The 17818-nt window shown below is 40.2% G+C and overlaps 1 protein-coding gene across 5 annotated transcripts in view; it reads left to right on the forward strand.

The window, feature by feature from the left end:
* SPNS2 (sphingolipid transporter 2) overlaps positions 1-17818 on the forward strand; it is a 126443-nt gene that overhangs the window by 55926 nt on the left and 52699 nt on the right. For all 5 annotated transcript variants that reach the window (XR_006388221.1, XR_006388220.1, XM_044285205.1 and 2 more), the window contains one exon: positions 13788-13924. Coding sequence is in view for 3 of the 5 variants with exons in the window: in XM_044285205.1 (XP_044141140.1) it covers positions 13788-13924 (137 nt within the window). In the remaining 2 variants the exon portion in view is untranslated. The remainder of the gene's footprint in view (positions 1-13787; positions 13925-17818) is intronic.

The following is a 17818-nucleotide window of genomic DNA, read 5'->3' on the forward strand; positions in this document are numbered from 1 at the left end:
CAGCAAGGCTTTTGGAGATACTTTTATAACCCTTTCCAGCTTTATGCACGTCAACAATTCTTAATCGTAGGTCTTCTGAGAGCTCTTTTGTGCGAGGCATCATTCACATCAGGCAATGCTTCTTGTGAAAAGCAAACCCACAACTGGTGTGTGTTTTTTATAGGGCAGGGCAGCTGTAACCAACACCTGTAATCTCATCTCATTGATTGGACTCCAGTTGGCTAAAACCTCACTCCGGTTAGCTCTTGGAGATGTCATTAGTCTAGGGGTTCACATACTTTTTCCACCTGCACTGTGAATGTTTACATGGTGTGTTCAATAAAAACATGGTAACATTTAATTATTTGTGTGTTATTAGTTTAAGCAGACTGTGATTGTCTATTGTTGTGACTAAGATGAAGATCAGATCACATTTTATGACCAATTTGTGCAGAAATCCATATCATTCCAAAGGGTTCACATACTTTTTCTTGCAACTGTATATGTGGTTTCTTGTTTTTTTCACATCTATGTTGGACAGCCCATATTTCCATTCCATCATAGGAACACAAAAAATAGAATATAAGTCAGAGACGGATCTAAGACTTGATGGGCACCAGTGGCGACAGATGGACCTGTTTGATCCAATTCTGATGGAATCTGCAACAGAATGCAGATATGAATGAAGCCATACGGTGATTTTTGTCTCGTCATGTTTCTAACAAAGTCCTTGAAGGAGTTATAATAGTTAAAAAGAAACCACAAGACCAACAGTGAGGGTGATAAAATAACAAAAGAAGTCATACTTAGGCTAGGTTCACATTTACGGCACAGCTTTTCAGCAGCCTGCCAAAGTTCTCCTGATGTTACCGGAATGCCTGTCAGCCCCATTAATTATAATGGATTCCGGCAGAGATCCAGCTGGATAAAAACTATTGGACGCAATGGTTATTGTCCGTCCGATTCCTGCCATTGTATGTCAGAACAGCCTGCCAAAGAGCAGAGCCGCACATGTAAAGAAGCCTTACAATTTTTCCCCCCTGCCATTTCCTGCAACATGCCGTGGTCTTCCCCCTGGTGTTTGTTTTCCTGACTGCAGTAGTAACATCCCGTACACACAGTGTCACCACTGCAGCCAATCCCTGGCCTCAGTTCTGATGTGCCATATACTGCTGAGGCCAGTCATTTTTTTTATTTTATCACGGTCACCTTTTATTTCCGGGTCTGCACCATTACCAAGACTATGCAAAAATTCACTGGTGTACTTTTACTTTTGACATTTACATTCATTGGCATCATTGAATGTCAGTGACATTGATATGTTTAGTACATCTTTCCTCCAGCTTGAACTCATAATGTACAGTGTCTGCAATCAGCCCCAACATATCCAAAGGATGTGACCTCAGTGCTGCCAGCTGTGTGGATGAGTTTTACGATGTATGCATGCACATCCGAGGAGTGGCGAAAATGCCCAAATCACTGTGGCAGCTCTCACATCTTAATTACAGTCCAAGAGCTCAAGGGAGTCTTGGTCTGATTGGCTTGATCCATTCAGCTTCAGTTCCTGCCAAGAAAAAACATCTGCTGACATGTTACCTCCTCTCAGTCAACATGCAGAATGTGCCGAACAGTCATGACACACGTCTCACTGTCTGTAAGCTTAAGAAGCCTACTTCCATTAGTAATCTACTGGATGATTTTCTGTACAAATATATATCACGATAACTCCCAGCTCTAAGAATTACTGATGTATATGTGACTGCCCACGGCAACTTGTCTATTCTACTCCCATTCATTGTCCACATGTAACCCGTCACAGGATGTAAACGCCCTCCTGGAAACATTGTAAGGGCTGGGGTCATGGTGGGTCACCTTGACGTTGTAATCAGTCACAAACAATTATCCATCTCCCTATATTATGCAGCTTCTGTGCATTATTTGCTCCTCTTTTTGCATAATTTGTTGCTGTATTTGGGTTATGTTATTTCCTGCGTATGCGTACAATGCCCATAGGATCTCACGTAGGATGGAAGCTGACGAGATGTGATGTAGCTTACAAGATTATTAAAACCTCTTGTGTGTCTCCTGTCACTCATGCTCTCATTCGCATACATATTACGTATTCAGCTTCGATTATCCACCACGCATCCACTGTGGCTTCTTAGGTTGATATGTATTTGCAGTAAGAACAGGATTGTATGATGGAGCTAGTAAAGTGTCCTCACCTGATCATTGGCTGGAGCGTTATGTTTAGACGTTTTCTTGACACCTCAATTAAGCTCCCCGTGGAGAGCCTTCCACTTTCAAGTAATTGTGAAGTTCTTGGCAATCTGATCAGTAGCAGTGGAAGAAGAAATGTGAAAGGTTACAGCTTTAAATAAAAGCTGTCCAAATGATTCATCATTAAAAGCATTTGCTTGCACGCAACATGTCAGCCCCTTCACATTTAATATACCTTTCTGATTGTATTTATGTGCACTTCCCTACAGTGAATATCAAAGCATGGCGCATGTTCGGGTCTCTGCCTTCAGATAAGCAGCCCACTTTATTAGATATACATATCACTGGATGATATATGTTACAAAGGACACATGTGAAAATGATTGAAATTAAGTATTATAGTAATAAATGGAATCTGTCACCAGCGATCAAACTGTTTGCATAGACATGTGGTTGTCGTTCACCCGATTAAAACAGTGTTTTGCTTCTGTTGATTCGAGGCTTCATTGCTGAGTTAGTATACCTTTTCTTAAAATGCAGATTAAGGCTTTGGTGCAATGAGGGCATCACCATTGCTCTTGTTGCACCCTAGCTGCTTTTATTGACAGGGCCAGGCAGTTGCAAAGCAACAAGGGAGAATCTGGCCACAGAAGGGGTGGAGCTTGGTTGCAAAAAGAGCAATGGTGACGCCTTCATTGCACCAAAGGCTTAATTTGCATGTTAAGAGGACGTATCATAACTCAGGAATGGAGACTCACTGGTAACAGATTCCCTTTAAATGGAGTCTGTCAGCAGTTTTGAGCCCTCAAAACTGCTGACAGAACTCTATAGGTGATGGGGAGAGTGGTGCAGACATACATTGAGGTTGCAGTTTGCATTACTGAGATATCAATGTTTTCCTCTCCTCGACTCAGCTACCAAAAGTGCCCAGGAGGTGGCCCCTTTATTTTCAATGCCATGGGAGACCACTAGAACAGCCATGCACAAGGGAGGCCAGGAAGCATTCATTGCAGAGAGCTTGGGACACTTCACTCTCCTCATTATCTTACGAGTGCTGTCAGTTTAAAGGTCTCAAAACTGCAGATAGGCTCCCTTTAAATATAGGGATGTTATCTTCTTTATATTATATACTGTATGTCGTTTCTGTGATGGTTCTTAATGTGCCCTAATGGTAGAAATTTCAACCAAGCAATGAAGAACCAAGATAAACATTTATATATAGAAACTGCCAAATTGGAATAACTTATTTTCTTTGATTAAAAATGATTTATGTGAATAGAGTGTTTAAGCTCATTTTTTCCCCCATTATGCCCAATAGTGGACTCTTCAGTAATAGAAAACCATTATATGTCCGTCAGTCTATTGGCTGGGATATTACTGCATGCATGAGCTCCTTACCAGACAGACTAGATGGAAAATGAGAAGGACCTCGTATAGATTGATGGGTGAATTTATGGTGCACCTAACTATCTGGGATATTGTGATGGATATATCCCGACACAGAAAACAAACGGTCTAGATCTCAGTGTATTTTCTGGAGTAAAATGTCTGTCTTAGGCTACTTTCACACTGGCGTTTTGGCTTTCCATTTGTGAGATCCGTTCAGGAAGGTCCAAAACGGATCAGTTTTGCCCTTAATGCATTCTGAATAGGAATAGAATAGGATCCGCTCAGAATGCATCAGTTTGCCTCCGATCAGTCTCCATTCCGCTCTGAAGGCGGACACCAAAAAGCTGCCTGCAGCGTTTTGCTGTCCGCTTGACGAAACTGAGCCAAACGGATCCGTCCTGGCACACAATGTAAGTCAATGGGGACGGATACTTTTTCTCTGACACAATCTGGCACAATAGAAAACTGATCTGTCCTCCATTGACTTTTTAATGAAGTTCATGACGGATCCGTCTTAGCTATGTTACAGATAATACAAACGGATCCGATCATGACGGATGCATGCGGTTGTATTATTGTAACGGATCAATTTTTGCACATCCATGACGGATCCGCCCAAAACGCGAGTGTTTAAGTAGCCTTAAAAGCCAAGCAAGCAATATACTGGTGCAGATGAGAGATTATATGAAAATTTTCCAAGTCTCTGAGGCTTAGGGAGAAATCAGCACCTGGGACAGCAGAAATGTGAATGTCTTCAGCACCACCACAAGCACTCACTGATCTGAAATGACAAGCAGTAAAACTTGTATAACCTGTAAGGTCTGAAAAGGTCTACAGGAACGGGTGACGTTTACCAAGGATGAATGCAGGCTGGGAAATACTGTAACTCCCTTTATTGTAGGTCTCTTTAACCTTGAATGTGAATGTGGGGTTTTCTCATGTGGCAGTTCTAGCCCTTCTGAATGTAGGGTGGTCCTGTCTTTGAACTGTATAGGATGAAAGATACTAAGTTAGTGTATGAGATTAGGATGATATGAGCTCCATGTTTAGTTCTGTTTAAGTCTATACAATGGCAGCGGATGTTGGCAGGAATGTAAGTTGGTGCAAATCCTTGTAGTGCCCACTGTCACGGGTCACATCATGGTATACTTTATATAGAGATAGAATATGCTATTGCAAACAACAGTGAGAAGTTTATTAGAAGCTCCAAAGTCAACAAAAAGTGGGCGTGGGAGGAGGTAAGCCGCAGGTGGCCCAACTCATTTATCAACAAGTGCACCTGAAAACTGGCGCAAATGACACCAGAAATCTGCTCCAGCCAATTCAGATAAGTCTATTTTGTTATGAGAGCACAGTCTACTATATAATAAAATAAAATAATGTCGCACTAGAATGAGGGGGGGGGATCCACCAGAGGTGCTCCCACTAACAGACAGCACCCGGTCTGAAAAAGTGGAATAAATATAAAATAGAAGTGGGGCACTCTCTTAAGAAAAGGGATCTTTATTACAATAATATATATAAAATGCAGTAGAATTAATGTAGCAAGTGAAATGCAATAAAATTAATAAGCAATAAAATTAATAGAGGCAGCAGATAAAACTGAATTTCAGTCCTAAAATAGTATTAAAATTGTATTAAATAACCAACATACAAATTGATCCCAAAATAAATAGATAAATTATTCCATTATTTTCCACTCTAGTAATAGTTCATTCATATAACAGTTCCGTTGATGTTATTTATTTATTTGAATATCAGAGTTTCCAGATTTGGCCAGTCTCTTTATGAACTTCAGTCTATGACTGAATGGAAAGTTCTCCTATTAAAGAACAATAAATTCCACTTCAATGTATCTGCAACATTGTATGCGTATGGTAACCAAAGTTCAAAGCGATGTAGCTATTCACTGGTTGCAATGATGTTGAGAAAGCTACTAGTGAGTACAGCGGCGTCCCGCTGTAATATTCGGCAAGCGATCGCTATGAAGACAGTGTAATCTTACCCGGCGGTCTTTTAGCTGGACGATAAACCCTCGACTCGGCACGTTTAGCTTCTGAGGTCCCGGTCTCAAGGGTTGCTGCTTTGGATTTGAATCTTGGCGCCACTTGGATTTGTTTGGTCCACGTGTTTCTGGCGTCTCTGATGTCGCAGTGGATAAGTTTGAATAGATCCTTTTTGTAAAGCAGTGTCCAGATCACCGGAGTTACACAAGCCTTGTTTTCTTTAGGGGGGAAATGTGTACAAGACGCGTTTCGGGGATTTATAATATTGACCCCTTCCTCAGTGGTCAACCATCTGTTGCAGATACATTGAAGTGGAATTTATTGTTCTTTAATAGGAGAACTTTCCATTCAGTCATAGACTGAAGTTCATAAAGAGACTGGCCAAATCTGGAAACTCTGATATTCAAATAAATAAATAACATCAACGGAACTGTTATATGAATGAACTATTACTAGAGTGGAAAATAATGGAATAATTTATCTATTTATTTTGGGATCAATTTGTATGTTGGTTATTTAATACAATTTTAATACTATTTTAGGACTGAAATTCTGTTTTATCTGCTGCCTCTATTAATTTTATTGCTTATTAATTTTATTGCATTTCACTTGCTACATTAATTCTACTGCATTTTATATATATTATTGTAATAAAGATCCCTTTTCTTAAGAGAGTGCCCCACTTCTATTTTATATTTACAGTCTACTATATACCCACAAACAATCAAACAAAAATATAGTTTTTTTTTAATCAAACTGGTGCAAAGTAGAACTGGCTTAGTTGACCATAGCAACCAATCAGATTCCACCTTAAATTTTTGACAGTTCCTTTGGAAAATGAAAGGTGGAATCTGATTGGCTGCTATGGGCAACTAAGCCAGTTCCACTTTACACTAGTTTTGATAAATGTCCCCCATTATGCTTGCACTACCATGAGCTGCCCATGAGTAGCTGTCAAACACAAATGAAAGGAGGAATCTGATTGGTTGCTATGGGCAACTAAGCCAGTTCTACTTTACACCAGTTTTGATAAATGACCCCAATAATGTTTGAAATGACTGGCTCTATAAACAATGCCTGAAAACAATTGTTTTAATGTAGTAAGGAATCTATTATACCCCCCAACTATTGTTAAATATATCACAAATAATATAATGGGTATATCAATATATCACAATAACGATCGTAATAAAAAATATAAAACAATAATAAAATAAAATGTGATCCTGGTCCAATCAGCTGCCCACACACACTATGGCTGCTGAAATATACTTGGGGGTATATTAGATTCCTTCTTTTCACATTAGAAAATTTTTTCAGGCATTGCTACTTGTTTCGAACAATGTAAAGTCAATGGGGGACGGATCCGCTTGAAGATTGAGCCATATTGTGGCATCTTCAAACGGATACGTCCCCATTGACTTACATTGTAAGTCTGGACGGATCCGCACGGATCCGCACGCCTCCGCACGGCCAGGCGGACACCCGAACGCTGCAAGCAGCGTTCAGCTGTCCGCCTGTCCGTGCGGAGGCGAGCGGAGCGGAGGCTGAACGCCGCCAGACTGATGCAGTCTGAGCGGATCCGCATCCATTCAGACTGCATCAGGGCTGGACGGAAGCGTTCGGGTCCGCTCGTGAGCCCCTTCAAACGGAGCTCACGAGCGGACCGACGAACGCTAGTGTGAAAGTAGCCTAAGTACAATTTCCTGCCGTTCTGAACACTATGAAAAGGCCTGTCACACCATAGCAGTATATTTATCTTTGTGTAGTAACCAAATTGTGTTCACATCTGACAACCTGCATATGAATTGGCCTCATCCGGTAACAGTTCAGGCTGTACCAATTTCAAGCATCATAAATATGATGCAGATTAGTTCAGTCATAGCCAACAAGATCATGTCATGCAAAGATCATGTTATTATTAGCTTTTTAAACGTCCCAAGTTTCACTTCCCAAAGGGTTTCCATGGACAGTATGTTCTTATCGACGATAATTAACCCCTACTATGTCTTGCATAGCCCACGAACCTACTTTCCAACTGTTTGGGCACTGTTGAAGTTCTCACAATGGGTGTGACATCCCAGCATAGCTATCATTAGTCTGCAGAATTGTATCTAGTAGATTAGGGGCCATCAGCAGAAGACGAGGGTGTGACAGCAAGTCTTTTCCTGCTTAGCATGGCAGTACTCTATCTGATCAGCTTGGTCATAGTTCTTATTGATCTCAAAGCCCTAAAATTGGGACTCCCCAGAAATAATTGTCTTATTCCACAGCATTTGATTGTTTTATTTTTATCCTTTTATATTTCCCAGCATTAGTTTTTTTCCAGTGCATAATTATCTCAATGGAACAGTAGATTTTTCCTTTCATGTAGAGTATGTCAGGATTAAATGTGTGTGCAGGGAATTGTTGTGTGTGCTCCCAGCAATCCCCATTGTAGCCATTATATGCTGCTGACTCAGCTGGTCAGGGCATCCTTTCAGGATATCCTCGGTGTGTCTGGGGAATATGTGTAGAAAGAACTGAGCTTCAGAGAGCAATAAGTTCACAAAGTTCACAGGCAATATTTCTTTGTCTGATACGTATCCTCGGACACACCCAAGCTCTGATTCAGCAGCTTTACCTGGATATTATCTGCAGAATAATTGGCCTTGTCATCAATACTATAAGTGGAAGGATACATGATATGTGAATATTGACTTACCAGGGTTAGCATAGGTTGTTGGTCATATTTAGGGTGATGTTTTTCACAACCCTTTTCCCCATTTTTTTATGCTCCCTGATTTTACCTTAAAGTCCTTTTTTTGTGGTGGGTGCATTTCTTCATTCTGTTTGAGCATTTTTTAAAATTTTATGCATGGCTTTTTTTCAAAGTTTTTCCTGTAGGCTCCTCTACAGGACCTGAAAAATAGCATGCATGGCATTTTTTATAACACAAAAGCCCACAAGAAAATGAAGAATTAGGGCATGTTCGAACGCCACTTTTTTGTGCGTGGATTTCCATTCGGATAAAATCATTGAATCCACACATATTTTTGGAATTTGAATGTGGCGGATCCATTCACCACTTTAGCCACATTCAGTGGAGCTTATCCGTAAGTGGACCCACGGCTTCTGGCAGTATCCACACTGAAGCCGCACCAAGAAAGCACAGTTCTTTCTTGCCACGGTCTGGAAATCTGCACTGAAATAAACCGCAACTGGGTGAACTGTAGTCCCAACTGATGAGGACAGAAATGGAAGGCGATTTCCTTGTGGATTCCGCACAGTTTTTGGCATGGAATATGCATACAAAAAATGCCATGTGAACGACCCCTTGGAGTTATGTTTTTTAGGGTCGGCAAAATCAAGCCTCTTATCAGTTCATGTTACGTTTGAATGTGTTTATGTAATAAATGCATATACATATAATATACAATACAATAAATTATATATCAAATACAATATAAGCCGTACCTTGCCCACTCGAGCTTTCATCCTATAAGTAGCAGGGTAGATCTAATGTGTTAACATGTGGAGCGATTAGTGACTGACCCCAGGCTATTTATTACCTGTTACCTATCACCTGCTCACCCTATTTGTTATAAAATGTAGATATAATTTTATCACTAATTATTCTTATCCTATGTAATGCTCTTATGTTGGATTATTCAGAAGACAATATTTTCTAATGAAAATTCGACACCTCTGAGAAGTTTACCTTATAAAATAATATAGCTGTGCTATAGCTGTTGTGCCCTTCTAAATAGCCTATTGTCACAGTGTGCTGCACAGAGAGTACATTCATTCAAAGTACAATAGATGTTCATCAGGCTAAGGACAATTCTCTTCTGGTAAAACAGGACTGGTATGTTTTTTAGAGAGACCGGATCACTGTGTATATGAGGGTGGATTTCCTTTCTAGGATTTTACTTGAGATTTGATTCATTCTGACTTCATATAGCAATAATTGACCAGAAGCCATCACTTTCAACTGATGATGATCTCTGTCATTGTAGCAAATCTGACATGCTACCGGTTGTGTCAACAGACAGCTTTACCATGATCAGAGTAATTGACCTCCTCATATTAGACCAATCTGTGCAATAAAGGAATCATTGATGGCCTATTGAAAATTCCTCCTACATAATCCTAACTATTAAAATAATTGATTTTCAACTTTGCAGCATTAGAGGATGTAATCCTAGAATAAATAATACCGGTTATTAAGTATTTGTATGAATTTCAACCCATTAACTTGTCTTACTTATACATGGCCCACATCTGATAGCCACAAAATTGGGTTTCTGTCTGTTCCTATTCCAGATAGGAGCACTGTTAATCTTTGCTGCTTTGCATTGAGAAATAATGAGAAGAGCTAACACATCCATCACTTGTCCGTAGTGCTGAGTGTATTTGTGGCATGCGAACTGTTGAAATATACATTAATCTTTCAAGCTGTTTGCCTTTGTAGAAGTCCCAATTTGCCTTTGACCTCTGAGGCTTCATGGAAATTCTTCCCAGCCGGTGTTAAGCTTTGTGTAGAGTGTTCCAGACTTTGGTTACAAGATTAGATAGCTATCTCTTGATTACCTTGGAGAGGTGCAGTAATTGGAACTTCTTTTAAGAATATCCTGCCAGACTTTCATTGAGATAGACTTGATACAGCGAAGCGGAATTAAAATCAAGTTAGCCAAATCCCAATTTATTTATAGAGAGAACTTGAGAAGTTGTAAAGCTTAAAATCATATCATCCTGGCTGAATGTTGAGACAAGATGCCTCTATTCAGGAAAGAATCGTCTAAATGCCTTCACATGGTATTTACCTTCTTCAGCAATGCTGTGTGCACAGACCATATTACAGGCCTAGAGGTATTCTGTAGACTGACATCTTGTACACCCGCCTCTCGCCTACAAAAATGCCTCTAGGGTAGAACACCTCTGTAATATGACATGTGAGGCTGTTATCCCTGATTGCTTCTCAAACATACGGAGGTCCATTATGGGCCCATAGCATGCTACGGATGACGTGATCAGGATTATTGTACCGTGAGTCTCGTATACAGCCATGTGCACAAGACATAACGTTAAAGTCTCATCCCCAATATCATCAATAAAGTTTAACTGGTTTTAAATTAAATAAATATTAGAGCCTTGGGCCACTACAGCAGTGTTCCTCAACTCCAGTCGTCAGGGCCCAGCTCTCGGTCATGATTTGAAAATATCCCACAGAATGAATACCTGTGGTAAGTCCTGATGCACTGACCCCAATTATTTCACCTTCTCAATACTAAGGAAATCCTGAAAACATGACCGGGAGGTGGGCCCTGAGGACTGGAGTTGGGGAACACTGCACTAGAGAATCCTCTGGTGCTCTGGTGAGCCAGTCCGACCCTGGCTTCAGATGTAAACCTAAGCTAATACTTTAAGGTCCTCTGTAATTGGGGAACGACCACACGACCACACAAAATGGCTATGTTGCAGCTGCGCCCGCAGTTACAAACCTTGTTACAAACCAGCAGGCAGGTATACCATCATTAGTCCTAGACCTCCATTGACCTTTCCACAAATCTAGCCTTGACTCGCATTTATACATAGTATACCTTTGCTGGCAGTTTTTCTGTCATTTAAAAAATTGACAAAAAATAAATAAATAAACAAGGGATGGTCGCATTAAAATGTGCGAATTTGGTGCATGATCTATTTATTAGGCTCAATGAAACCACGTGCACTTTTCCTAACTTTGTGTTCCCTGCCCATACAACAGGTCTAAACAGGCATTATAAAACTGTCAGTTATAGATCTAAGACGAAAATAGCCTAAGACAGTTGTTGTTATCACGTATTAGCATTTAGTCCTCGAGCACATAATTATATATGCTCTTATGTTATGTAAACACATAGACAGCGCTGGTGAAATTCATTTCTGTAGACAGTAAAAATGTTATCACAGTTTCAGAGTGTGGGCTGTCAAAACAAAGAACGGTGTACTTTTCCCCCCTATGGAGTAGATTTCTTCCTTACTATCTCTGAACTGCTTAGTTACATAAGCTGTTCTGTAAATCAAGTGCATCTCTTTCCTTTATGTTGTGTCTTTGGGCGCTGAAATCTGAAGTGTACTGCTTATAGTCAACACAGGGCCTTGATCGGCAGCAGACAACCTGTTAACGCGTAAAACATTACAGGCAGTTTTACTTGCTTTTTGAGTTTTCAGTAGACTTATTGCTATTATTCAGGCTGGAAAAATTGAGATAATAATCAAGAAGGCATAGAACTTGTTAAAGAACTTACGGAATTTCCAGTAAATAACACTTACGGGGCAGAAACAATACAGTCACCTTAAAAAACTGCTTAAATGGAACAGTATACCAGACCTCCCATGTGTCCCTTCTTTGGACCCAAGTCCCTCTTTGCTCCTTAAAAGTCCCTCTTTTTGATCTGAAGTCTAGCTTTGCATTATTACATTTAGAATATTGATCCAGAAAGCATTTGTTTCGTTCCTATCTGTATATTACAGCCCGCCTTGTATATTGCTTCATTATTTGATGCTTTTTGGATTTTTAGACATTTGTATATTCAGATCATTTTTGCACTATTGTGTAAAAGAAAACTATTGACATAGATACAGAGGAACAATGAACTATCAGTGTCCCTCTTTAACCATCCAAAAAGTTGGGAGGCATGCTGTAGACTGCATTTAATATCAACATCTTGGTTGATTTCCCCTATAAGGATCAAAGAACATAGTGAAGCTACTTACCAATGTAACTAGTGTGTGTGTGTGTATATATATATATATATATATATATATATGAAACACATCCAAATACACTAGCTATGGCGGGAACCGTGATTCAGGATCATAGCATAAAACACTAAAGAACTCCAGCACACCTTGCAATTCAAATCCTTAAGGTGGTTTATTCACCCCTATTTATGCAATTTTTCAGTCCTAAAGAACCTACTGAAATGTGAAATTCTATTACCACATCCATAGTAGCTCGTAAAAGGTCCAATGGTTGAGGGAGCTCACAATGAGTTTTTTTGTATACAATTTTTTTATTACAATTAGTTTTACAGTCAGCAAGCTGTAGATCCCATTCGTGGCTTTATTATGGGGTCTATGAATTCTAATTATACTCCTCTCTAATAACATGAATTTGCCAAGGAGGAGTAGCCCAGGTTTTACCTTTACCTTCCCTGTCCTGAAACCACCTGCATTCCCTATTCTGTAATAAGATGTATATTTTGTCTAGACAGTAACAATCTTAATTATGTGCTGCAGGGCCATCATTTTTCTGGGCATGCACAGTTCCAGCTGTCTGCCTTATTTTCCGTGAACCGCTGCTTTGCGTTCAGGAACCCCACAGTGTTACAACCATGCAAACCTACATATGGTTGGGGACGGTTGAACCAGCGTGTTTAACCTTTAGGCAGGAGGTAAAATGCTGCAGAAAAGATCTGCTGCAACAAATGTGACAAAAAACACATGAATTATATGCATTTTTGCCATGGAAATCACTGTTGATTTTACTCTCTCCTTTGGGTGAAAGGCGAAGTGATCCACAGCATAACTCCACATACAGGTCTCAAATCCAAAGCCACCAGTTAGATTTTATTACACAGAGTGTGAATGAGATTTCCCCTGCAGATTTGCCACATGAAAATTTGTGGCGGCGAGTCCGATTGGCTGCAGCAGTGACATGGGCTATAGGGCTGTGTCACTGCTGCAGTTGTGTAAACACACCCGGAAGCTGACGACCTGGGCGCTAATGCAGAAAACGTGCATGGGATTAAGTGGTGAATAAGATCTTTATTTTATTGCATTTAGGGGCTTTGGGGAGATCTACGGTAACTAAATAGGACAACCCCTTTAAGCGTCCGGTTAATATTTGCTACATCTGTATGCCACGACATCTGTTAATTTAGTGTATTGTGAAGAGGTAGCAAGTAATTTACAGGAGATTCAGCTGACTCACGAGGCAAATTTTATGTATTTAATATGTGATATTTTATGTGAGTTCATTTTTGGTTGTATGTGAACATGATGTTATTTCTAAAGATTAAGACTCTTCAACTTTAAACATTTGTCACTGTAGCGACCCTGAACCTTTACATGCATTGGTGTTTTTTGTTGACTCCTTCAGTAACTATGGTTATGTGTTCAGTACGAGCAATAATTATCAATCACTAACGCTTAACTTTTCTTTGGCAGTTTTCATCTGTAGCTTCATGGTGGCAGCTCCTATATTTGGTTACTTAGGAGACCGCTTCAACAGAAAAGTGATCCTGAGCTGTGGGATATTCTTCTGGTCGGCAGTCACCTTCTCAAGTTCCTTCATCTCTAAACAGGTAGCGTATGATTTGACTGAACTGTGAAATGGTAAAAGCACACTACTCCTCTTGTGTCGCTTTGGCCAGGAACGAAATAGTCACTGTAGCAGAGTCTTCTTTTTAACCGCTCCATGCATCGTGCCGACATATGGTTTATATTACGTTATCGAAATACTGTCATGAAGGAATGTACTGATTTTGTCTTTGGTTCCAAGCTGTACTGAAAGGTCATATGCTCCAATTACACTAATTAATGTGGAGGCTGTGGTCTTAAAAATGAGAACAAATTAAAGTTTTAACAGTGTAGGAGTTTTAGACATCCCCATTTGATTGCTGCTGTTTTCAGCGTAATGCACTAACTGTAGCTTGAATAATCAGGATACCAGACTTTACCGGGGTTTTCTGGTTTGCATCAAAATCCTATGAAATGATCATTTATGGAGGTAGTAATGTATTGTTGTAATGTATTTATTTTACCTTTATTGCTCCTATCTTCCATTAAAGGCTGGGGTCACATGACCATGTCCATTCAGCTCTTTATTTCCTGTGATGTTATGTCCATACAGAGTTAGGGATAGGGGAGTGTCTATGTAGCTCGCTGGGTGGGAAGAGCTATAAACTAGTGTTGTTAGGAGGAGTGGCAGTAATAGGAGAAGGGCATCATGGGTTTGGTTGGATACAGCAACAGGAAGTACTACATACAGGATGGAAACCAGAGTGATTTACGTTCATCAGGGATGGACAACCTGGGACTCTCCAGCTGTTGTAAAACTGCAACTCCCACCATGCCCTGCTGTAGGTTGATAGCTGAAGGCAGTCTGGGCATGCTGGGAGTTGTAGTTTTAAACCAGCTGGAGAGCCGCAGGTTGGCCATCCCTGACATACATGGTAAAAATGGGTGCAAATTAAAAAAAGGGGGAAGATGTACATGAGGTAATCAGCTTCAAGACCATATCTGTTAAAACCATAGTAATCCTTGAAAAACTCTTTAACACATTTATTTTTATATTTTTTTGAAGTATGGCCATTTTTTCCCCCAAGAAAAAATAATCATATACTTGGCTATATTCAAAAAATGCATGCATCTGTTTTGTGCAGACTGTTGCATGTATCTGTCAATGGTATATTTTGGTCCATTGAAGCCAATGGGTACCCTTCAGAATGTGTAAACATTTTGTCCAAGACTTTCTATTCACTTGTGTACCTGTCGATAGATACAGTGTCAAGCATTGAGTAATCTAAAATGTAATTATAAGCGTAGGTTCAAATCTGCACTAAAGGTAATATAGGAGTCTATTCCTGCATAGGAAGAGCCTATCGGAGTTACCGTATCCAGCATAGCTGGATATCACCAGGTCCAAAGGGAATCCGGTAGCTATTCAGCATAAATATCAGCTTTTGGCTGGACAGGTATGAATGTAGCCAAGGAAAAGTAGCTATTAGATAAAGCTAGTATCACATGTATAAAGGTCAGCTAGTTCTAGGATAGGCATAGCTATAGGGAGTGCAGAGGTACCAGTTGCATCCAGGTCTTGGTGCCTCAGGGAGCCCATATCTGCCACATTAGGAGATACTAGTACTGTAAATGGCACTTGGTAGATGGGACCCTGTCACAGATTATGCATTGGGCCCCAGGAGATTCATGTTACACCTCTGAATGGCTTCCTTTGTGTAAGTGGTGACAGAGAATGTGAATGTGAGCTGTTTACTCCTATTCAAGTCAACTTTACAAATCTTCTCTAATAATACCCCCTTATAAAGTCATATTTTTAAATATTTGCCCAGCGAGTTAAGGCACATTCTTAGACACTAATAAAATGTATTTGCTCAGCTGAAAGGGTAACACTGAAAGTATTGACCTGGATCAGGTGAGTGCACTGTAGTGTGCTAGCACACGTTCCTGGTAACTGCTCTTCTTTGTTTTCTCAGAATCCTCCTTTACACAGCAGTGGCTCAGACTTAGTTTCAGCCTGTCAGTTCTCTTTTGTAGTAATTATGACATAACCGCTCCAGAGAATTACAAGGCTACATGAGGTAGAAATGTGAGAGTTGTTACATTCCTACAGAGATTAAGTAGAACGCAGTCCCCGCCATTCTAAAACCTTTTCATTTTAATATTTGCATTCCTGGGGCACGTGTTTGTCACACCCTCCTGTGATGTTTCCTGCATGAATAAATCTATAGTCCTTTGTTTTAACATCCAAAAGCTCATAGCAGCCACTGGTTACACCGGTTACAGTGCCAAGGTTATACAGCACCTGTGCCCGAGGTTTTCCTCTCAGCTGAGTTACACAGAGGTTATTAATTTTAGAAGGCTTAAAAATGATCTCACAAGCACAGTCATTTATTCAGCTTAGTAAGGGTGGAACCCACCCACAGGAAGACACAGGTTCTAATGTAGAACGTAAACTGACCATACACCTGGGACCAGGTGACTATCTAACGTGTATGGGAGTCTTCACGACGTTTCCCTGATCGTTTTCTCTCAGGAAGTTAAGCTGCTGCCAGAGGAGTTTGGCGGAAATTTACTCCTCCTCTTCCTACTGAGAACACATGAGCATGCATGTGTATGAGGGGATTGGGAGTGATACCGGTTGAACAAACAAGCATTCCTACTTTTATGGTGATCTTTAGCCCAGCACTTGTAATTACTAGCTGCTTCAGTTTATTCCTTTCATTGGTTATATCATTTCATAAGTTTTTACTGACAATATGGCCTGTCTGTGTAATGAAAACCATACAGAATAGTAATACCTTGTTTAGACGCAATTTCCTCATAATCTGCTGGTCATCACCTGATGAACGGTCGCCGGGTGAAATGAGCTTTTGTGCTGACACCTCAATCATCCTTTCCGTGCTTCAGATCGTGCAGTGCAAACAGCACTCTGCTGCCCAGAAACAATCCAGTTGTATTAGGATGAGCAACAACAGTAGCCATTGCTTGTCCTTATACTGTGGAGACTTAACCTCTACTAAGAAGCAGGCAATTCTCGGGAAAGAACACTTTTTTCCAGACAATGTAATAAATAGTAGACAAACACTTGTTCTGTTTGGCCAGATTGTAGGACCTTGCTGTAAAGTATCCTGTTAATGTTCTACAGAATTTAATTTGTCTCCAGTGTGAAATTTGTCTTCTCCCTACAAAAAAAATGGAAGCAAAGAAGTCTCCAACAAAGGAGAAAAAGACCATCAAAACATGTCAATACATGACCTTTGTTCATGGGTACCACATACTCTTGAATGAGTGCTAATCAGATAATGAGACAGCAAACAACCGGTGCCAACATTATAGTGAATATTCTATTAGGTGGCTACTTGAAGAATAGATATTTTTCAGTTAAATATATCCACAGGGTTAATGAGGTTGTCCACTTTATTTTATATTGATGACCTATCTTCAGGATAGGTCATCAATGTCAGATCAGCGGGGTCCAACTCCCGGCAGCCCCGCGGATCAGCTGTTTGAAGAGAAGGCAGCTCTCATATTAGCATTTTCTTCACATCATTCTTTACCTGCTCGCCGTCGCGACTGCAGTGGAAAGGGAGCCATCCCATTGAAGTTAACGGCATGGCTGAGATGTCATTACACCTGCTCACCATTGCAGTTGCGATGGTGAGAAGGCAAACAGTGAAGAGAAGGTAGTGCTCATACAGACATGGCCTTCTCTTCAAACAGCTGATCATCGGGGTTCCAATATCGATGATCTATCGTAAGTAAAGGGTATCAATATAAATAAAGCGGACAGCCCCTTTCAACATATAACTATTTAGAAAGGAATGTAAACCAAAACCCAGTAATCCTTTCCCAAATATTTAAAAAGAGAATGGTTGTAAAAAAGATTATGGAGGAGATTGTAGGTCAATGTTGCAAAAGCTTTATTAGCTAATTTATTAAAATTCTTTGCTGCTGGA

The sequence above is a fragment of the Bufo gargarizans genome, chromosome 3, assembly GCF_014858855.1.
Source record: "Bufo gargarizans isolate SCDJY-AF-19 chromosome 3, ASM1485885v1, whole genome shotgun sequence".
NCBI classification, from domain to species: Eukaryota; Metazoa; Chordata; class Amphibia; order Anura; family Bufonidae; genus Bufo; species Bufo gargarizans.